Source organism: Morchella importuna (genome assembly GCF_003444635.1).
Source record: "Morchella importuna strain M04M26 chromosome Unknown Morimp01GS034, whole genome shotgun sequence".
In the NCBI taxonomy this organism is placed as follows: domain Eukaryota; kingdom Fungi; phylum Ascomycota; class Pezizomycetes; order Pezizales; family Morchellaceae; genus Morchella; species Morchella importuna.
Genome location: NW_025763431.1, coordinates 479,683 through 502,014, shown reverse-complemented (window position 1 = coordinate 502,014; position 22,332 = coordinate 479,683). Strand labels below are relative to the sequence as shown.

General features: G+C 51.0%; 7 protein-coding genes across 7 annotated transcripts; 5 read left to right on the top strand and 2 right to left on the bottom strand.

Moving 5' to 3' along the window:
- Positions 1-168: 168 nt before the first annotated feature.
- LAJ45_09216 (uncharacterized protein) lies at positions 169-3,124 on the bottom strand (the record flags this gene model as incomplete). Its single annotated transcript, XM_046118761.1, has 3 exons — positions 169-1,671; positions 1,720-2,375; positions 2,428-3,124. 3 exons carry the CDS (start codon positions 3,122-3,124, stop codon positions 169-171), a joined length of 2,856 nt encoding a protein of 951 aa, XP_045968146.1.
- Positions 3,125-3,780: 656 nt separating this feature from the next.
- Positions 3,781-5,081, top strand: LAJ45_09215 (uncharacterized protein; the record flags this gene model as incomplete). The annotated part of the gene is made up of 2 exons (XM_046118760.1): positions 3,781-3,937; positions 4,003-5,081. 2 exons carry the CDS (start codon positions 3,781-3,783, stop codon positions 5,079-5,081), a joined length of 1,236 nt encoding a protein of 411 aa, XP_045968145.1.
- Positions 5,082-8,617: 3,536 nt separating this feature from the next.
- LAJ45_09214 (uncharacterized protein) lies at positions 8,618-11,408 on the top strand (the record flags this gene model as incomplete). The annotated part of the gene is made up of 2 exons (XM_046118759.1): positions 8,618-9,294; positions 9,353-11,408. 2 exons carry the CDS (start codon positions 8,618-8,620, stop codon positions 11,406-11,408), a joined length of 2,733 nt encoding a protein of 910 aa, XP_045968144.1.
- Positions 11,409-12,051: 643 nt separating this feature from the next.
- LAJ45_09213 (uncharacterized protein) lies at positions 12,052-14,391 on the top strand (the record flags this gene model as incomplete). Its single annotated transcript, XM_046118758.1, has 8 exons — positions 12,052-12,078; positions 12,167-12,362; positions 12,434-12,637; positions 12,702-12,737; positions 12,812-12,843; positions 13,001-13,082; positions 13,153-13,353; positions 13,412-14,391. The coding sequence occupies 8 exons, from the start codon at positions 12,052-12,054 to the stop codon at positions 14,389-14,391; spliced, it is 1,758 nt and encodes a 585-aa protein (XP_045968143.1).
- A 1,816-nt stretch (positions 14,392-16,207) lies between these two features.
- LAJ45_09212 (uncharacterized protein) lies at positions 16,208-17,915 on the bottom strand (the record flags this gene model as incomplete). Its single annotated transcript, XM_046118757.1, has 4 exons — positions 16,208-16,445; positions 16,535-17,315; positions 17,439-17,647; positions 17,740-17,915. The coding sequence occupies 4 exons, from the start codon at positions 17,913-17,915 to the stop codon at positions 16,208-16,210; spliced, it is 1,404 nt and encodes a 467-aa protein (XP_045968142.1).
- A 119-nt stretch (positions 17,916-18,034) lies between these two features.
- On the top strand, positions 18,035-18,844 carry LAJ45_09211 (uncharacterized protein; the record flags this gene model as incomplete). Its single annotated transcript, XM_046118756.1, has 4 exons — positions 18,035-18,214; positions 18,282-18,452; positions 18,524-18,607; positions 18,668-18,844. 4 exons carry the CDS (start codon positions 18,035-18,037, stop codon positions 18,842-18,844), a joined length of 612 nt encoding a protein of 203 aa, XP_045968141.1.
- A 347-nt stretch (positions 18,845-19,191) lies between these two features.
- On the top strand, positions 19,192-19,925 carry LAJ45_09210 (uncharacterized protein; the record flags this gene model as incomplete). Its single annotated transcript, XM_046118755.1, has 3 exons — positions 19,192-19,560; positions 19,650-19,708; positions 19,784-19,925. 3 exons carry the CDS (start codon positions 19,192-19,194, stop codon positions 19,923-19,925), a joined length of 570 nt encoding a protein of 189 aa, XP_045968140.1.
- Positions 19,926-22,332: the final 2,407 nt, after the last annotated feature.

The window sequence follows — 22,332 nt, the reverse complement described above, 5'->3', positions numbered from 1 at the left end:
TCGGTCAAGTAATTTAGATTTCTACAATTGCGCCAGATGTAGGTAGATCCGTCGCAGCAAATTCACGATTCAGGTCCAAAGCTCAACTGCAAAAATTCATTCTGCTACTGCTACAATACATGACGCCTAGGTATAAGTTTACAGCATAGTACTTCCACAAAATCAAACCTATGCAAAATTGATAGTCCAATCTTTCACGATTGCGACTCTCGGGTTCCTCACAATCACATGGCTCGCCCTGCCCTCCTTTCCCTCTACAAATTTAACTTCCGCATCCCACGTCTTACTTCCCTGCTTCACCTCCACCGTCTTCTTATCCTTCCACTCATCTGTTACCCCAACCAAAATAACCCTCTCTACCCGCACGTCCCTCATCTCCTTGACATACTTAGCAGCCTTTGCCGGCTCTGGGTGCAAGTTTCCTGAGCGGAGTGTCTTGTCACCCGGGTTGTATATGAATGAGCGGTGAATGAAAGCGCCGTCCTTGTTGTCATATGTCTCGCCATCATCTACATAGAGGACACCGCCAGCGCCTCCTGGAGCAAGTGCCACGACGAGGGTGTATGGATCGTAGCGCATCAAACCAGAGGATCTACGTGGGCGATCCTTGCGCGGGATGATATGGCCGCTGCGCATCAGCATTGGAATGGAGCCCAGGGGTGCAGGAACAGAGCGGATGCCCTTGCCGTTGTACATGGTGTAGTCGAAGTAATCGTAGTACACCATATTTTCCTCGGGAACATAAACTGATGTCTCCGTGACACCCTCGGAAACAATGGGTTTAACGAGGATACCGGTGTCACCGAGGTAGAACTGGTCGTCAATCGCGAAACCAGCCTCATCATCGGGGAACATGACAAAGTGGGGACGCAAAATTGGCATTCCTTCCCATGAGGCGCGATGGAAAGCGGTATACCAGGTGGGGAGAAGAGAGTAACGAAGACGGATGGCATCTCGGATTATGGAAACGTAGGGCTCTCCTGCGAGATATGGCTCTCGGCGTTTAGCGTCGATGTGAGCGTGGCCGCGGAAGAAGGGGTAGAAGGCACCGGCTTGGTACCAACGGGTTAGGAGCTCTTTGCTTGGGTTTCCAAAGAAGCCGCCGACGTCAGCTCCAGCGAAGGGCATACCGGCGATACCTTGAGCAAGTAGCATAGGGAAAGCCTGGGCAAGATGGCTCCAGTCTGCCTGGTTATCACCAGTCCACATTGCTGCAGTTCTCTGAGAGCCGGCGAAGTAGGACCTGGTCAACACAAATGGTCTTCGCTCTTTTCCGGGACCAAGACGGGTCTTGAGGGCTTCATATGTTGCATTGTGGAAAGTCATCCCGTTCAAATTGTGCACGTCTCTGTGCTCCCAGTTATCATAGTGGATGTTGTCTTTTGGCATTGTGGTTTCTGGGCCGTTGAAAACAGAAGGCTCGTTCATATCATTCCAGATCCATGTATTTGGCATAGAGCCAACGAACTTTTTGAAGTCAAAGAGTGACTTCCACCAAGCCCTTGCGGCAGGGTTGAAGCAGTCAATCCAGTGGGAAGAACCAGGCCAACACCAGCCCTCATAGATTTTTTTACCGGTTTTATCCATGACACCAAAACCTTTGTTTACAAGCTCATTGCCAATGGCATAGTTCTTGTCGTTTTTGATGTGGGGATCAATAATAGCCACAAGCTATATTGGTTAGTAAAGGCCTTAAACTTCCGGATAGAGCAGCCTTACCTTTCTCTCCCGTTTATCTAATGTTTTGAGCATGGTCTCAGGATCTTTGAAGGTCAAAGGGTCCCAAGTAAAGTACTTCTTGCTGTCGGTGTACTCAATATCCAACCAAATAACATCATATGGAATATCGAATTTATCAAACTTGCGGTCAACATCCTTGACATCATCTTGAGAAACATAGTTCCACCTGCATTGATGGTAGGCAATTGAGAAAGCTGCTGGCAGCGCAGTGAAACCTGTAAGGTCGCCGTATTGCTTGTACAACCAGGATGAATTGGGGCCCGGAAGCACAAAGATATCCAAAAGTCCGCTTTCGGACATCCAATGTGTCTGTGTAGTTGCTCTTTCGGGCGAAAGCGCGTTCACATTGGTCTTTTGTTTGACAATATCGATCCAGGTTTCGGCAGCATTTAGCCAGAAGACACCAACTGTAGATCCCTTCTTCTGAGCCTGCATAAATGGGATAGAACCATAAAGGGTCATAGGAGAATCAATTTCGTACTCAAATACGTCCGCGTTATAAAGGCGGTATGGCTCGTTATAATTGCCCTCGCCACCACGAGTCTCCTTGAGCGATAGACTACTAGCATGCTCAGGAATACCATAGACGTGGTCATAACCGGGGAACGTAATGTCCATAGCAACAGATTCAGGACCTTTTCAGGATTTAGTGATTGACTGCTGGCTATTTGATTGGGGGCTTGGTACCTCTGGGTTTGCTGTCGGTATTTCCTCCAAAAGCCTCTTCCCACCATGTATCATCACCTTTGTTACCATCGCTATCCTCCGGCTTTGGCCTCCAATGCTCTATATTCATAAAGCTCCTCTCATTCAGCACCACATGGGCTTCACCATCTTTCAGGAACTTCACGCTAAATGGTTTATGTGTGATCTTCACCTGGTAACCTGCAGGGCCGTATGCAACACTAGTGACCCCGTCTTCTGTCTTAATGATAGCATCTTTATGGAAATTCTCCCCTCCTACCAGCGCCCACTTGGCCGCCTCGTTATAGCGCTCCTTCTTTGCTGTACTCCCATGTCTGAGCTCAATCTGGCCAGTCATTCGCTTTGCCTCATCAATCGTAACTCTCGCAACGCCATTGTCCAAGAACGAGAAGACGAGAGGAAGCTCCACGTTCTCCTCACCAATATTCTTCAGAATGGTAGCTGTAAGAACGCCGTCCTTAAGAGCCACGGTGTTCGCATCTAGCTCGTATGGTGATGTTCGGGAGGCCCCAGCAGCAGTAGCTTGGTCGGCGAGAGCTCGATTACGCTTGCAGAAGCCGGACTGCGCGCATGTTTTGAAATCCCCGTGTTTGACAGCTTTGGAAATCTGGACGAGAGAGAGGAATGAGACGAGAAGTACACCGGCCGAGGACGAACCGAGAGGATTTAATTGGCGCATAGTCGTGGGTGTAGGGGAAGCTAAGTAAACAAATGCAGTGCTCTAAAATCAGGAATTACAGGGGCGCTGCTGCCTGCTGACTTAGGCGTGAAGCTACTCCAGTTTTGTTTGAGAAGCTGGAGGCGTTTATGAGAGGGGGGAGAGAATTATTGAATAGGGTGGGAGGACGAGATGAGAACTCTTAATCAGTAGTACTAAAGTTGGCCCAAATCAGCCAGGTGTCTTGAAGGCAGGCTAACCCTAACCCTCTACTAGTGCGGCAGTGTAATAGACTTGGCGCGCGGATAAACTGGCGCCGAATGGAAAATAGAGTTAACTGAAGGTCTACCTTCTTCAAACGCTCACACTCGACGGTACTTGGAGGCAGAAAGCACATACATGTATCTATGCGTTATGCCTCAATTACACTACGTCCAAGCAAAACTTCAACCCTCCTACAGCCTGCTAGGCCTCGGGCTTCAAGTTATACCTCCGGAAGGTGCCGTTTTCTTTTTCTACCCCTGAGCCCTGGCACGTGTGTCCCTGCTATTGATAAGACTCCACAAAACCCTAACCCCAGAAAAATAAAGTACCCCACCACTTATCTAGAAAGAATTGACGACATTCGTCTTGACCGCAGAAAGTCACTCGTTCAGCGCCTTCAACGACAGCAAATCATGTCTTCCCAGATCCCCCTAGAGCATGTACCCCACCCATACGAGGTTAACAATAAACCTTTCTATATCCATAAAACCACACAGGATGTTCAAATTCCTACCGGAAAGCTTGCCCCTCTCCGAACTCTAGACGAATTGAAGGCAGCTGTCCAAACCAGTACCAACCCTTCTCAATAACCTTCCATTCAAGATCTATGTAGTAACCTCACTGCTTATTGAAAGCCGAAATTTATATCCTACCTATACCTGCAAAATCAGTCAACTCCGTCCTTAATTCTCTCCGTGAATTACTCCCCGAGTCCCACCCGCTGCAGCACCTCCGCCGCCTTGTAAAGCCTTCGTTTCTTCCTGTTTCAGTGGCCGAGAAGATCCCGCCTATTGCCACAACAAAATCGGCTGTTATGTACATGCTCGTCTGCCCTACCGAGGCCATAGCCCTTCCCGGGCTACAATCGTTCTTGTCCGCACTTCCTGTGTTCACGGAAGACGGGGCAGAGGGCCCGCAAATCAGTATTATCCCTGTCCCATCATGCCAGCCCATCTCGGCCGCACAGGCGCAGGAGTGGTCAGAGAAATACTGGCCGACAGTGTACAAGCGCGGGAACCCCTACGGGCCGCATCCGGCGATTGTAGAGAACGCGGCAAATAAGCTTGGGAGGGCGGGTGAGTATATACAGCTTGCCCGAAGCGCTGGAGCTGCAGTTGCAGATCTGGATATTGGTGAGCCTTTTGGGTGCGTTATTGTTAATCCAGAGACGGGGGAAGTTGTGGCTGCAGCTGGAGATGGAAGGTGTAAGGGTGATAAAGAGTGGGGAAACCCGCTGAATCATGCAGTGATGAGAGCTGTTGCTATGGTTGCACAGAAAAGACTTGAAACAGGTGAGGAGGTCATGCCAAACAACCCATGTAGACCCTTGACGGAGCTTGAGAGAGTATACTTTGAGGCCAAAACTACAACCACTACTACTACTATAACTCCATTTGAGTTGGTGGAGACTGCGGAGACTGCGGAGAATGAAGAAAATGGAGAAAATGGAGAGGGGTATCTATGTCATAATATGCATGTATACCTCTCCCATGAACCATGCGTTATGTGTGCCATGGCTCTGCTTCATAGCAGAGTTGGGGTTGTTGTATTTGGACAGAAGGTTCCGAAGACAGGGGCACTAATGGCTGAAGGTGAAGATGGAGAGGGGACCGGGTATGGCTTGTTTTGGAGAAGGGAACTTAACTGGAAATTTTTATGTTGGCAATGGGTGGATGAACTGCATGAGAAGATAAAAGAAGGGATATCTGTATAGTATTTCTTTTGTTGGCTTTGTTTTCACTGGCGTTTGTTTGATACAGACACCAGATATTTCGGCGCTATAATTAGCTACTACGATGTAGACACTTGTGCCGGATATCGGTGCAAATACACATACATACGGTACTGTATACGCACTGATATATATTATCCCTAATATTCTTCATAGTGAAAGGTAACGGAGGTAATTGTCTGAATCTCAAAAAAAGAAAATAGAGAAAAAAAAGAAATCTCGAAATCACCTTAATCGCACCCCTCCCGTTAGATCTCCGAAAAGCTCAAGAGATGCCCCACACGAATGTCGTGTGTCTCAGATAGCTTATGGCTGCATTTGCGGGGGTGCATCCATCGAAAAAGTCATGCACGCAAGACATTTGAGCACAAAGCAATTGTCCTGCAAGGTGATGAAAACCGTTCCACACACACCCTCCTCAACGGGAAATAGAGTATTTCTGGGTCAATGGCGAATAACCAACCAGGGTAAAGACGACAAGAGGTACAATGGCAGTCAATCAACTCCCTGCGTACCATACATCACTCCGGCGTATATTTGAGATTGACTGTAGAGTAAGAATCTTATGCTGTCTCACCCGGCCCGCAGAGTCCTATCTCGTGCCCATTCACTTGGTGCCAAGAAATATACTTTACAAGAAGGCTGGGCACGAGGACATCATCCTTCTCTTCCGCTATTTATTTATTTTTTGAAAATAACCACCAAAACCTTGCGTGGCAACCAACATTCCCCACCAAAAACTCTGTAAAACTCAGGCTTCAAAATGCCAAGCCCCACCCCTGACATGACCAAGGCCCTGGACGCCCTTGGAATTGGCAATATCGACCAAGAACTTGTAGGCGTAGCCAACAATACCGCCCTCTCCGCCCTCACCATTGCCATCCTGGCCAACCCCAACACCTCGGACGAAACCAGACTCGTCATCACCCTCCTGTCCGGCATCGCCAAACAAAACGCAACCATGGCAGGCGATATCGCCTCCCTCCAACAGGACCATGAGGACCTCCAAGAGGAGGTCCGCCGCCACCAGCGCTCCCCCGACCCCCGCATTCTCAACCGCCTCGACAGCATCAACTCCCAACTCCGCAATACCCCGGCCCCCACCGCTCCCCCTGCTCCCCCCCCAACCCCAAGAGCAACCACCACCCCCCACCCTGCCCCCCCCAACCTCAGGCCCTCTTCCTACGCCGATGCCGCTAAATCAGCGATAACCCCTCCCACACAACCAGCCAGGCCACAAAGACGACGCGGAAATAGGAACGGAAAAGCTACAGGATCCCCCCCAAGGACACGCCCCTCCCGACCTACAAACGCCGCTTTTTCGCCACTAAAGCCACACCCACACTCGTCCCCGACTCCGACCGCCTAACAGCTGAACTCCCCGTCCTCTTCGGACAATTCCTAGCAAGACAAGGCCTCGTCGCCCCAGCCACCGCCCTCTCGGTCACCGTCAATGCCAAAGGAACTGTAACCGTCCTTGCTGCCCCAACAGTCCCGAACACCACCTTCGCCCCCTTCTACGACAGCCTCACCGCCATACTCAACCAAAAGATCCCCACCCCCGACAACCCCTACACCTCCTTCCGCCCCGCACCAGACACCATCGATGTCGCAGTACACGGAGTCCCCCTATATAGCATCCGGGATAAACCCACGCTGCAAGCTACCTTCCCTGAAGCCGTCCGCCTAGCCACAGGCATTACTCCCTCATCATGCAGATTCCTCGTCGCCGACGACTCAACTCGCAACGCCAAAACCTCCTCCACCATCGTTATCAGTGTCTCCCGCTCTGAAGCCGGTATCATCGGTACAACCATACGCCTCTTCTCCCGCCCCCGCCGATGCGCCATCATGTGGTCAGCCTCAGCAGGAACCCAATGCTCCCACTGCTACAAGTTCGGCCACGTCATTAAAGGCTGCAAACAAGAGCTCCCAACTTGCCCTTACTGCACGCTCTCCCACACCAAAGCGGAACACCGCTGCCCCGTCCCCAGCTGCCAGGGATACAACACATCAACAATGGACTGCTGCGACGTCTCCCAGTCCAAATGCTCTAACTGCGGAGGTCCCCACCCAGCCTTCGTGTCCTCCTGCCCACACAGACTCGCCCTCCAGAAACAAGACTCGGCCAATAACGGCATGAGAGACGGAGTGTAACGGAGCCATTTCAACTGTCTGGTGTATGAGTACACACAGGGCCCGGTTACATGCTGAGAGTTATTGTTAGAAGCCAGTTGCACAGTGACATGCAAGTACCGGCAGTGTGGTTAGCTACCAACTGTCAGAGTAACTACATTCTGCGCGCTAGGAAGAGGATCTACTCATGGGAGCAACGACTGACGAGTCTGTGCCTCGCCAATGATTAGAAGGCTAGCCAGAGTGAAGCTCTGAGTGCTCAGCGATCCTCCACATCCTCTGAGCATTGGAAAGTCCGCCAGCAGTGGAAGAGACTATGCCTGGGAAGTCTACAATAAGCGGAAGCTCTACAGCAATGATTAAGCTTACACCTGAGCGACAGCTCATTCATGCAGGCCCCTAGTTGTGTGGCAACAAAGGCTGCAGGTGTTACAAAGGCTTTGACTAAGGGTGGTTGCCTTCGGAATCGGAAGCACTCGCTGACGCTTAGAGAGAAGCGGGGTAGCGATGGTATTGCTTCCCTTCCACTAGGAGGCAGCACCGGAACTTAGTAAGGAAGTAGGAGCAGAGAATAGAATCCTTTGGAGTATAAGTACTCAGGATCATTCCCGCCCAACGGACCAGATCCTCATCTTCGAGTAGACCATTATCGGTAGCAGAGCCCTTAAAGATTATTGAGTTCTAGCGATAGTATCTTTGAATAAATCTGCACCTGATTTCTATCTTGCACGGCCGCATCTATTCTATTGGATTCTAGCGATACATAGATAGGCTGCCCCCGTTACACGGAGGCCGCATCTTCTCCCCCATCGGCTCCCCATCCACCCACCCCGACGAAGAAGTCACAGAGATTCCCCAGACCTCAGTGATGGAGATGGACCTCAACAACGCCTAAAATGTTAGGAGACATTAGTAGTCCCCCAACACCATTTCTACGCATCATACAACACAATTGCGCTGGGAGCAATAGTGTCTTCATCTCCCTCTTCTCCTCCCTCGCAGTCTCGAAAGCCCACGTCATCGCGATTCAAGAACCCCCCTTATTCAAAGGAAAGTCCCTCAACGCCCCCTCATTCACATCATACTCCCCCTCCCCATCCAACGCAGAAGACAAGATATCCACCTGCACCTACGTCTCCAATCACCTCCTCGAACGCAACTCAGCAACAGCTACCCCCTCCCATAGAGGAGACCTCATCTCAGTCAACCTTTTCCTACTAACCTCCTCAAACTCCCACTCCACCTTCACGATAACCAATATCTACAACAGACAAGTATCCAACTCCTCGAGATCGATCAGCCCGATCGAAATCTTCACCCACACCCCCAACGCCCTCGTCGTAGTGGGGGATTTCAACATCCACTCCCCTGCAGCAGACCCCATGAGGAACTTCTCCGACGGGGAACTTCGCCTCTCAGGGCCATACACCCACTCCGCCACAACCAACAACTTCTCACTCCTAAACTACCCAGGCACCTACACCCGTCACTCCCCGGACCCCCGGAAAAGACACGGAGTAATCGACCTCGCCTTCGCTAACGCAAGAGCCCTCCCCCTGTTCAGCAGATGGCAACCCCTCCCCGAGGCCACTGGCTCTGACCACAGGGCCATCGCCATCACCTTCGCCCTCCCCAACACTGACTTCACACCCATCATTGGCCCCAACTGGAAGCTCACAGACTGGCCAAGCCTTCAACCTGCCCTCCAGGACTTCACAGTCCCCAGCCCCAACCCTTCGGCAAGCCTCGACGCTTGGTTCGAACAATCGCTGCAAGAACTCACAGATACCCTAAAGAAACACACCCCCTCCAAAACAATCACCAAATGGTCGAAACCATGGTGGAACCCCAACATAACCCAACTCCGCACAATCTACCACTCTGTCCACCGCGATTTCAGGAGAGGCCTCAGTCCCCTTTCGAAGTCAAAGCGGCGAAGAATGCCTACTTCAATGCAATCAAAAACGCAAAACGCACTCACTGGAACTCCTTCGTGTCCAATGCAGCCACCAGCGATGTCTGGAAACTTAAAAGGATGGCAACAAGAACAGAAGACAGGGTCCCATCCCTCCCCAACTCCCCCACCCCCGCACTACTAAACCAGAATCTCGTCAAAGCATTTTTCCCGCCCAGACCAGACACTGGCTCCCCCCCCCCCTCAACTTCGCTCACGTCCCGGACATCACCCCCGAAGAAGTAAGAACCACCCTCCTCCCCAGCTCCAACCTCTCAGCCCCGGGCCCAGATACCATCCCCTATTCAGTATGGAAAGGGGTCCATAAAGCCAACCCACACATCATCCCAGCGCTCCTAAACCCACTCCTGAAAAGCGGCTACCACCCCCTCTCTCTCAAAAGGGCAAACGGAGTTATTCTAGCAAAACCGAACAAAGCCGACTACACACTCCCCACCTCCTACAGAATAATCGTCCTCCTCCAAACCTTCTCCAAAATACTCGAGAAGATCGTTACCCTTCGCCTCGCGTCTATCGCCAAAGCGGTAGGCCTAATCCACCCCCACCAATGCGGATCAGTAGCCGGCCTGTCCACAGCAGATGCGGTCACTACCCTCCTCCATGAGACCAAAGCCATGCAACACGCTAAGCTAAAAGTCTCCACCCTATTCCTCGACATCAAGGGGGACTTCGATAACGTCGTCAAACACACCCTTGCATCCACGCTCGCGGCCAAAGCTACCCCCCCATACATCATCAACTGGGTCTTGTCATTCCTCTCTGACAGACACATCACCCTCCTCTTCAAAGGCTCCCCAAGAATCCCAACCCCGGTCCAGGTCGGCGTCCCCCAAGGCTCCCCCATATCACCCCTCCTCTTCGTCATATACATGAACATCCTTCACCTACACGACCCCTCCTCAGGACTTACCTTATCCTACGTCGATGACTTCGCGGTAACCGTGGGCTCCCCCAGCTACCAACAAAACATCCACATACTCGAGGAACACTTCAAGGCGATCACAGCCATCACGGCCGCCCAGAACACCACCTTCTCAATCCCCAAAACCGAACTCATGCACTGGCGAACCCCCAAAGATAAGGCGCCAACCTGCACCCTCCCCATCACCCTCGATAACCAGATCTTCCACCCAGGCCATCAAGTCAGATGGGTCGGATTCTGGCTATCCCCAAACTTCAACCCAAACACCCACTTCATCCGCCGCCTAGCTTCCGCCCAAGCCAGCTTCGGGATCCTCCAAAGATTCTCCTCCCCCGGCAAAGGCCTCTCCTCATCTAACTGCAGGAAAATCGCCCTACTCGCCATTCGCCCAATGCTCACATACGGCGCATCCGTCCTAACACCCACCAGCTCCATCAAGGCAATGAATAAATTTTGGAACTCAGTCCTCAGATGGGCCACCGGCTGCTTCAGGGCAACCAACCAACGCGTCCTCTGGGCCGAGGCACACTGCCCCCCACTCATCAACTACATCCACTACCTGAAAACAAAGTTCGCCATCCGCGTCCTACTCGCCCACCCTCTCAACAACCCAGTGACAGGCCGCTGCCACCCCTCCTTCCCTACCCTGACCCCCGATAGGGTCCCCTCCCACACAAGCCTCCTCCGCGGTCGCCCCAACCCACCCAAAAAGTGGAACTCAACGGCAACGAAGGGAGTGGCCTACCTCCCCATCGAACACCTCTGCTCCCTCCTCCGCTACCCAATCGCAGGCGGAACCGACCACAAACTCCTCCCAAAACAAGCTAAAGATCAAATGCTGAATAACTGGGCACAAGACTTTCCGACACCCCCCTACTACTCCTTCCCTCTCACCACAAGCCCTGAACCTTTCATGGACCTACATAAATTCACGGCTACCCGAATCCACCAAATGAGAGCCCAAAAAAGCTACCTCAGAGGCCACAAATCTTGGCTCAACCTCCACCTCTCCGAAAAGTGCGACAGATGCGGCGAAGCCCCTGAAACCACCGAACACGCCATCCTCCTCTGCCGAGCGAAAGCAACCCAACGCGCCCAACTCCTCCCAGGAATTAAAACCCTTGAGGAGATCTGGAGTGACCGCACCAACACACTAGCTCTAGGAGCCTTCATCACCGCCACCAAAACAAACTTCCCCAGAAAGGAACACATCTCCCCCCTCCTATCCGGATCTGAGACATCAAGTGCCCTCAGCTCGCCTCCCTCCACCGCCTAGCCTCCGCAAACCGCGTCCATAACTACGGACCCCCACCCACAAAAAGACCCTCGAAGGGCAACAGGTTATTTAAAACCAGCAGGATTTCCTATCATGTCGGACACGGACCGCCAGAACCAGTCGTTTTCCTTGCAGTCAGATAGTCAGTACGTCAGCGCAGTTGTTTTGTCATTTCATACTTTTCCTTTGTTTCTTCTGGGGGTTGTGATATTTGGGTTTTCCAGTAGGGGAGAGGTATTTTTATGCCATAGTCTAAGACTGCATGCAGAGTTTTGTACCTAGAATTAATTAAAACTACATGATTTAAAAAAAAAAAAAAAAAAAATGGGCACGAGGACATGCTCCCTCACCTGGGCAGGATCATGCTATCTCACCCGTCTATAAAAACAGCTAGACACTTTCCTTATTTGGTATTTATTCTTTGTCTATTGCGATCTATTTTCTTATCAAAAGTTGCTCTACTCTAGATCTAGGTAAATCATGATTCTGCTTGTTTGTTTTTCTACTTGTTTGTTTTTTATTATATTGGAGATGGCCTAAGGGCACACAATTAGAAACAGACTCTTTGCAAATGGGTCAGTGAGCTGATTGACCAATAAGTGCGGGTTTGCTCCAGGTTCGCCATTGATCCAGAAAGAACGATATGAAATTGACCTCATTCCTGATGTTCGTTTGTGGACCAACAATATGCACGAACACGTTGACAACTAAAGTAGTGACTACTTACCTACCCAACAGGGCCCTAACTCCACACACAGAGGTGGGCAGCAGCTCAGCAGCTCCAAGCAGCTCCAAGCAGGTCAGGGAAAAAGAAAGAAAACAGCCCGACACATGCCACACGCGATACTACATTAGAGAAAATCTACCTGTCAATCTCCACAAGAACCTCTTCTGTCGAACGAATCTCTATCTGTTCCTCGATCTCTATCGTGGTGTGTCTCCGGGCTGTCTCCAGTTAGGACACCTACCAGCTTTGCACACCTCCCCTCCCCACCCCCGCCGTCACCGCTGATTCGGCATGCCAGACTCCTCCAACAGCCCTGGAAACCCCCCCGAAACTGCCCAGGCCTCGCTTCTCCGCCTTACCCGCCGTCACTCGCTCCCTGCGTCTACCACATTCAGCACCTTCCTCAGTCTGTGGAGCGCCGAAAATGCGAACCGGGAAAACCGAGAGCGCTCAAATTCCTCTACAGCGAACGACGTCCATCCAGGAATTGCCAATAACACCAGTAGTAACAATCGTCATCACCGGAGCGCGTCGATATCTGGCGATACCCTGCTAAATGGAAGCAGCAACGGGAATGGGGCGTTGGGAGGCAATAGACACAGGTATGGACATCGCCATACCAGGAGCGCTGTGGTGGATACGCCCGTTATTGTCAAAAGCTATAACCCGGGACCAGCTGTTTCTAGAAATGCCTCCCCTTTGCACGAGGTGTGTTTGTCATCCCTCCTCCCGTCTCGTCTCGTCTCTCCCCTCCCCCCGCCAACAGGGAGTCACATAACCCCATCTCTTCGCCCACATTATCGACGTGTCTGCATACCCACTACACATGAACCACATCACTAACCCAGACCTCGACAACATACAGAATGACGATATCGAAGACATTGCGCTCCCATCTATTGACTCTTTCTCATTCGATGGGATCTTAAAAGCTATCGACCCCGCTGGTAACCTGCACTTCTCTTCACCTCTGGTGATAGTATCCAATCGATTGAGCTGACTCGATCATACGTGCAGTCACGACTGCACTCGATTCTGTGGGCAAGCTATGCGAGGAGTATCAGACGAGCTTACGAACTGAAGTTGATGCGCTCACAGACGCGCAGGCTGAGATTGACGCGATGATAAAGGAGGCGGACAAGCTGACTAGCCAGGCTTTCAAAACGACCAAGATGCGGACCGAGAGATTAGACGCGGAGGCTGTGGGGTTGAAAGGAGGTGGGTATAGATATAGTATGATATCGTCCTGTGGGGTGCTAATAATACTCTGGTGTAGGCTCTACAGCAGATGCGCTTGCCGCGGCCGCAGAGGCCACTCACACATCCCTCACATCTATCATTACGACGCTGCTTGCAATCGATGAGATGCTCCCTGTGCAGGAACGCTTATCACCACTCTCGTCTGCGCACAAGAAGCACTACCCACGGTTACACACACTCCTCGCCGACAAAGCCCACGAGATTGAAGTCCGCTTTCGGAATGTCCGCTCCCCTGAGATGCGCCCCGTCTCGCGGCCGTTGTCCGTTCAAACATTAATGTCCCGCCTGGATCTCGACCTTGGCGAATCCTCATCCTCCCGGACTACCATGCACCCATCGTCATCATGGTCTCCCCGGCGGCGCCTATCAACGTCTTCAACGCTGCTACTCAGCTCCCCAACTGTCTCTAGGGCGAGCACGTCATATACTCATAATCGCGGTATCTCAAGCCCGCATCTACAACTTCGCACTATCCTCCCAAGTCCAAGCAACGAGCAAATCAGCGCGAGCGGCAGCTATTTTCCCATTGCGCCCAAAACGGCGACGGGGGTGAGCTTGACCAGTCCCATGTACACCGCACAGCAGCATCTCGAAGGCAGCATCTCACCCCGCCCTATGTCGCCGTTGATGTCCCCGCGGCGGCCAAGTGGTATGTGGTCAAGACGGGCATCGTCGGGAACTTTGGCTGCGTTCATGGCCCGCGAGACAGACAACTCGGCCCTTTATCCTTCTCCATCCAGCGGAAGCGATAAAGACGGTGGGGGTACAAGCCCAGTAGGCTCCAATCCGACAAACTCAAAGCCGCCGAGTACGTGGCGCCATAGCGCAGGGAGTTGGGCTGGATTCTTCGGCGGGAGGAGCAGCAAAGGAAGTAGTGAGGTGTCGAAAGGCGTGAGCGCGGAGGAGCGATTGAAGATGCTCCTTCAGGCAGCCAGCGATGGGAACTCAAGCTCTTCTTCGAAAAAAAAAGGGAAGGGTAAAGGGGTACAGAGATGACCCTCCGTACCCTTTTATTGTGCGGATATGATACCATGAGTTATGTGGGGTTTGGATTTTCTTTCTTTTTGACTAGGGGCTTTTCCTTGCAATTAACCATATAATCCTTATATTTTAACTTATTTTGAGGAGCGACTAACCACTTTACTAAGGTTCCTTTTTCCTCTTTATCTTACTTCTTTTCTCCTTCTTGTTCTGTATTACTGTCAGGGTGTTGGCTTCGCGTCGATTTATTATATAAAAGCGTTCCCTTTAGCGTTTCATTTCTTACTTTAATTCAACCTATCCTCTTCATTCGTTTCATTTCTTTGGAGTGGAAAACAATATCATATCTCTAAATCCCGTGGAAGACCTCTTCCTCGGGTATCTGAATCGCTACTACTATTTCGCAATGCGCAAAGAGTTACGTACTTTGTAATTCGACCACAATCCCTCCTTCGTCTAGAGCAATGCGGAACGGATACTACGGTGTATCCGGATATCCGCATATCCAGGCTTAAGAGTCTGTCCAATTCCTAGGCTAGTGAAAGTATCATAGAGAAATGTTTTATTCTATAAGGCAATGTCTTATAAACCTTTCATAACCTCATGCTACGGTTTCAAAGTTCCCAATTGGGGATTTGAAAAAGCTATAATTTAGGAGACAATAAACCGAGTGATATATTGTGACTGGCGCTACATCGGCAGGGCCTGGTGAGCTGGTACGGCAACGCAACATGGACCCATGAACAGGTACATAACACTAGAAACACCGAAACTCCCAATGGCCTAGCGGCATCGGCGACGGATCCCATGGTGGTTTAATCGGGAGACTTGATTTGGGTCACTTGGTATCTCTTTCCCCGCACCTGCAGCCGAGATTCTTGTCATCTTTTAGATGATAATTATAAGCAGAACAGTACACCCTTACCGATTAATTTTCGTCCTCCTCGCCGTTACCAGGATGTGCTCCTATTAGTGCGTTAGAGAAAGTACTCGGAATCAAAACGAAGGCTGTGTTCATGATAGCGAGATTCAACTGTAGGTACAAAGTGAGTTTGCATTGGGTTTTTAAATACAAGTTAGCGGAATCGACGTTAAGAAACGTTACAATACATGTAACTGCATGATTAAGCCTATGTGTTAGCTTTGGGAGCCTATAAAATTAAGCTGCGATACCCACTGAATCCAATTATCGTCACTTTCACCTTCTTTCATTCGAGGAATAGAGCAACAGAGCCTGAGACATCTTTGTTGAAAACCTTCCGGACCTCACATAAAGAGATCTCGATCACCAACAGCCTGAAAGCGTTCCAATCATTTCCTCACCCAACCATGACCTGGCAAGTGTTCCCCAGCTGAGATGTAATCCGTCCTTTATGTAGTACCATCCATCGTCTAGTATTATCCCCTTCTTATTACTACCCTTCATGTGAGGGAAAGCAGTAGTAGCAACATGTAGTAACCATTTATCCCCCCACATTGAGCAGAGATGCTGCTCCAGGTAAGACCATAGTTCATCCATCCTGGAAATGATCCCCAATCTATGCATGATTCAAGCACCATGATCTCGAGTTGAAGGGTTAAAATCAACTTTTATCTTGTGGGACCTAGAACCTGAGGCCAATATTATCATCATGAAATATCACTCGGCGGACTCCGATCAGCTTATTCTAGGAACAAAGATCACTTTATCGGCATCAAGGCTCAGTTGGGCGGTTTCTACAATCCGCGGGATTATCATTCTTGGGAGTGGGTTTAAACCAATTTGGAGAGGAACAAAAACAAGAACATTATCGTTTAGGTATCACGAAACAAGAAATAAAAGAAAACGGGCCTAAACCTTGGATTCCCTCTTGGCCCCCACCTTGATACTCTCCCTTAGTAGCGGCGCCACCTGCTTCCTACTTGCCTTCAAATTCTTCTGACACCAGGCCCTCCTCCTACCATTATCCCCATCAAGGGCGCCCCCACCCCATACGCTCAGCCCCAACCCCGCCTCCTCCGCCATTCGCACAAACGCCTCCAAGCACCCTTCCGCCCCTTCATTCAGTACCCACACAAATAACTCCCTCCTAAAGTCCCCCCACGACCCGTAGTCGTCATCACACTGACCACATCCAGCCCCCGCTCCCCCGCCCAGCTCCTCACCCCCTCCACAAACCCCTCGCCCGCCTCCCGCCCCTTCAACCACTCCAGCTCCCGCAGCACAGATGCAATACCGACTTTTCTCTGTACCCCGTCCACACCCGCCACGCTCTCAGCCCACTCCTTCCAGTCCTTGCGCAGCAGGTCCCGCAGCGGCATGGCGTCAACGTTGTTCTTGGCGTCCCACACGCCGTTGTAGAACTTCTTACGATCCCATGGCTCGCCGGCACCACCACCTTCTGTAACGCTCTTGGCTATCTCAGCCTCGAGAAAAGCCAATACCTCTTCGTCGTGCGGCGTGACCTTGTTGGTCATGTTCGTAGTATCAATGAGCACCGCCGCGAGCGCCAGTCGCGCCAGCTCCCCGCGGACGTCTCCGCTCTGCGGGAACGCACTCTGGAAGTGCTGGGTTACGAGAGACGAGCATGATCCACTCGGTGTTATGATGCGTGGTTTTGCATCTGGGTATAGGCCCTCATCGTCATGATGGTCGATGACGGCTGTGACGGCTTTGGCGGGGTCTGTGAAATGGGAGGAGAGGTTTGGTTCTATGTGGTTGTGGTCGACGAGGGCTATGTTTGTTGAGTCTTGGGGTAGGTCGGTGATGGGGGGGTCGTCAGTGAAGTTGAGGTCGGAGGGGGAGATTGAGAAGAGATTGCAGAGGTGTAGGATCTCGGGGCGGAGGGAGAGGTCTTCGCGCGGGATGGAGAGGAGGGGGATTGTGGGCGGGGTGGTGGGCGGGGTGGTGGGACCGGTGTAGTAGGCGTAGAGGATGGAGGATGCGAAGGAGTCGATGTCTGGATCGTCAGTTCATTTCTTTCATTGCATTTTATTAATATATATATCCGCGCTAGAACTCTACTGATACTACTGGTATAACAAAGACCAGAACTAGGACCGACTAGTGATATCAAACATACCCGCAGACTGATTCCCAATCACAATATTAACCGGCTTCTTTGCCTTCAACGACGCCAGGAGTGACTGGCGGCTTGTGTGCAAAAATTGCCTCAGCGACGTACGCACGATGGACGACATTGTGATGTATATCCTGAGAGAATCCGAGGGCGCAGACGAATTTGGTGGGAGATCGAGCTGGGTCATCGCAAGAAGATAACTATATTTCGATCTTGGCAGTGACAGTCAGTGACATTCCATACGTCATAGAAATCGATCTTCCTTGCACACGAAATCAATTAGAGCAGGAAGGTGGAAGCAGACCTCCTGGGCTCTTGTAGCAGTACTCCACTGTAGTACCGGATCTTGCTCAATTCGAGTTGCAGACTTCTCCCCAGATTGTTAAAAGCGCACCTCCGCAAGGTGTCAGCAAACGAGGGAGGGGAAATGATAGCTAACAACCAACCCCCAACCCCCAACCCCCAAGGCCAGGGTTGCATTCTGCGGCTCAAAAAAAAAAAAACTGCCCCTCATATCTCGATATTCACCCCACCATAGAACAATAAAATTCCCAATCCACACATTCCCTCAAAGCTCCCCCCCCCCCCCCCCCCCAACAATGAAGAAAGCTGAAGTAGAGCGCCTAGCGCAGCCCGACTACTGGGACGAAAAATACACCGCCGAGGGCGCCACAAAGTCGTTCGACTGGTTCCGCGACTTCCAGTCGCTGAAGCCCTTCTTCGCAAAGCACATGCCCGACAAAGCTGCGCGCATCTTGCACTTGGGGTGCGGGAACAGTGTATGTAGAAAATTTATATACAATAAACAATACAATATGGTCTAATCTGACGATTTGCAATGGCTAGACGCTATCAGCGGACCTGGCGAACGAGGGATACACAGACCAAGTGATGGTGGACTTCTCGGAGGTGATTATCGCGCAGATGAAGGAGCGCCATCCGGAGATGGTGTGGCAGGTGATGGATGTGAGGGAGATGAAGTATGGGGATGCGGAGTTTGATTTGACCATTGATAAGGTCTGTCGGTCCCGTCCCTCTTCGGGTTCGTTTAGTAGAGGTGAAAGTGCTGAGTGGGTGCGTCAATGTAGGGCACACTCGACGCAATGCTCTCTGGCTCGCTATGGGATCTCGAGGACGTGGTGAGGGAGAATACGACGCGGTATATCGACGAGGTAGGGGCACTACCACCACTTGCTACTTGTTTGGTTTACTGGCTGACGATGTGGGAATAGGTTGCGAGAGTGCTGAAGCCCGGCGGGACGTTCCTGTACATCACGTATCGCCAGCCGCACTTCATAAAGCCGATCATCACAAGGGACAAGGTCTGGCCGGACTTTCAGATTGAGAGCTTGCAGGCTGAAGGCGGCATGTTTGAGTATTTTGGGTTTGTCATGACGAAGCTGCGGTGAGGATGGTGTGATGTAGATAGTAGCTAGAGGAATATACTTGGGTTCTTTAAATCATGAAGCTTTTAAAGTTGTGGTGATAGTGGTGATGGTGGTGGATTTCACTTGGTCATGGATATGTTTGCTTGTTGAGCTTAGCTAGCAGCTATCTGCAGCTACCTGGATGGATGGGCGGATTACCAAACGTCACTCGAAGCAAACACTCGAAGCAAACACAAGCTATCACCCTGTCCGCACAAGCACTATCTACTCTACCCTATCTACTCTATCTACTCTATCTACTCTATCTACCTATTTACTCTATCTACCTATCTACTCTACCTATCACCACCACCACCCCACCACCCACAATGCCCGCCCTAGGCCTCCGCCCCCTCCGCCAAGCCCGCGCCCACCTCCCTACCCTTAAACCCCGCGGCCCGCGCTTCTTCTCCAGCGCCCCTCCACCTAGCGCCCCAACCCCAACCCCAACCCCGACCCCGCCGCCCACCTCCTCCGCCGAGGCCATCGCCTCCAAGCTCCCCAAGCGTCTCCGCCCCTACGCCTCGCGCTTCATCAACCGGCCCATCTCACACATCACCTCCTTCCTCGTGCTGCACGAGCTCACTGCCATCGTGCCGCTCGGCGGCCTCGTATGGCTCTTTCACGCGACGAAGTGGACACCGCCAGGGATGCCCGGCGAGTGGGTTGCGGCGGGGACGGAGAAGTTTGGGAATTACGTAAGTGGCCCCGGACTGTATTAGGGGGAGTAAATTGAATTGGGATAGACTGGGGGGAATAGAATAGGGCTGATGGGAGGGAGGGATAGGTTAGGAAGAAAGGCTGGAAGAGCTTTAAGGGTGACAAGGGCGGGAGACTGCTGTTTGAGTGAGTGTGCAATACAGCTACTTAGCTATGGATTCCATTTTTGTTCATGGATGCTGATATCGGTGGGTTGAAAAGGGTTGCGACGGCGTGGGCGGTCGTGAAGGCGCTGCTGCCGCTGCGGATTGGGTTGAGCTTGTGGGCGACGCCGTGGTTTGCGAGAGTAGCTGTGGTGCCAGTGTTGGGGCTGTTTAGGAGAGCAAAGAAGGTCCCGTCGTAGGTACTGGCGGGTGGGTGTTAAAGTAAAGGTAGTGATAGAGTGAACCCCCCTATCGAATCTCCATAATTATAGGAATTGGGAGGAAAGAAGAAAGAAGAGTTAGATATGTAAATGTAGTAAAGCACTTATAATCTCCTCTCAGGATCGATTGAGTAGCAGAGGAGAGAAGAGGGGGGAAACAGTCAATTTTGTAAGTAGACAGATCAGTAGCACCTTAGTACCCACTTAGCCCGCCCGCCGCACAATCCCCGCCCGAGCACCCATTGTGACCCCCATTGTGACCCAGAATCCCGCCCCATAAACAAATCCCGCTCATCACTCCCGAGCGGCGACCGCAACCTCCCCACTAGCCACACACCAGGCCCGCGCGCGGCAACAGCCAGCGCCTAGACTACAGTATCTGGTAAAATTATTGCGAAAGTGGGTTCTCCGTGACCCGATAGTCCTATTGGCCCTTAAAAGGTTTTTGCTGCGAGCACAGACCAACAAATCCACTCTTTTAGCTCTGACTTTTGCAATAATTCTACCGGATACTGTACCTACCGCCATAACTCGAAAAAATTGGCTAGATCAGAATTACTTGTATGGGAAACTTCTAATGTAGATCGATGCCATCCAACCAATTATTCAAGCGGTAGTCCCTGGACGGAGATAGCCAATTTTTTGAGTTTTGGCGGTACTAGCAAAGCCGAGCGCCCGGAAAGATATCAGGTTAATTAATTCCTCGAAAGGCACTGATGCGCGCTCGGGAGCTTTCGAGAAGCTGTGGTCGGGTCCCCTTAGCCTTGCGATTGTCTCACTTGGTCCAAGACATACAGCTAACTTAGCTGGCAAGGCAACGGCAACGGTGCGCCCTGGGTAGGGTATGTTATCCCTTTTTCAACGAGGGGGCTACCGGATTATCTAGGTAACTTTGGAGCGTGGCTTCCGGTGGCTTTTTGGCTTTTTGGCTTTTGTGGAGAGGAGGATCGGGGGTAGGGAGAATGGGCAGGGGGAGAAGGGGCGGGGGGATCACTCGGCATAGGGAATCACTCGGTTTTGTGGTGTTTTTGGGAGTATTGAGGTTTAGATGGGAACATATGGTGATAATGATTTATGGTGATAATGATTTTTGGTATTTCTTCACTATTAAAGATCGTCGTTTAATTATGATTTTATGAAAGTCGCTGTAATATGTCCCTTGCATGAAAACTCTCATGCGGAACATGATCGATTTGCGCGCAATCTCATACAGCAGTGATATTACATATAAAACTATATTGCAACCACTCCAACCCGCGACGATCATGTAATAAATATATGAGGGAGACATATAAACAATCATATCTGTCTTGAGCTTGATATTTAGTATGTAGGCACATACCGTCTCATAAAGTAGAATCAATAGGATGAATCAAAGTGCTCTACGCAGTATCATTAGGATTATAGCTAGCTAGTATTTTCCCGCTATATGGGTACTGCATTATGATAGTGACTCTTGTAAATTCGATAGCTCCCAACTTCATTGTCAAATAAAACTTTCCACGACAAGCTCCTGGGCGACCTCCACCTCCCAAGATTACCATAATCTTGATGAGCTCCCGACCGAGCTCCAAAATTAAAGACAGAAACCCCCAGAACCACCACTGCCAACACTCCTCCCAATAACACATTTCTTCTTCCTTCTCGTATCCTCTCTTTTCGTATCTCTCTACCCATCACAGCCAGTCGCACCCGACCCCCTCAAAACCAGGTCTCATTCCCGACCGACCCACAAGGTGTTTCTGCCATGTTTCTGTAAATATACGCAGGGCTGAGAGATACCGTGATCAAGGCCGGGGCCGGGGGCCGCTCGGGCCATTATTGCTCTCTTATCCCGATCGGGCATCAACAAGACGGTGTGGCTTCTGTCAGTGAGGTGGGGGCGCCGAGATTCCTAGCTCTCACTAGGGTACTGGGTAGAGAGACGGTAAGTAAGCTCCGGTTGGTTGGTTTTGAGTTGTGGGCCGGATTTGCTGGGATATCCTGGTACCTGGCTTGGCTACAACTACATAGCTCTGGATTAGAGTTAGAGTAGCACTATAAGCTACCAAGAGCTTCTTTTTGTGCTTCGATAGAGTATGTACGTAGACGTGATATCATGGCCATGGGTGCGAAATTTGGATCTTCGGGAGTGTAATTCTAAATAATTGTTAACTTCATATTGGAGGTGAATTTTCTAGAGATTGTATGTATGCTTGCGCTAGTTGGTATTCTTCGGATTTTCCCCCGAGAACTCGTGATAATTTCTTGAAGTATTGATCAGGCCATATTACTCGGACTGTATCAGTGCCTCAAACTCAACAGTATGAAGACTTCGTATCAGCAATATTGTTCCAGTTCAATGTCTAGCAATTGAGTCTTACAGCTAATTGTCTGATATGTGTAT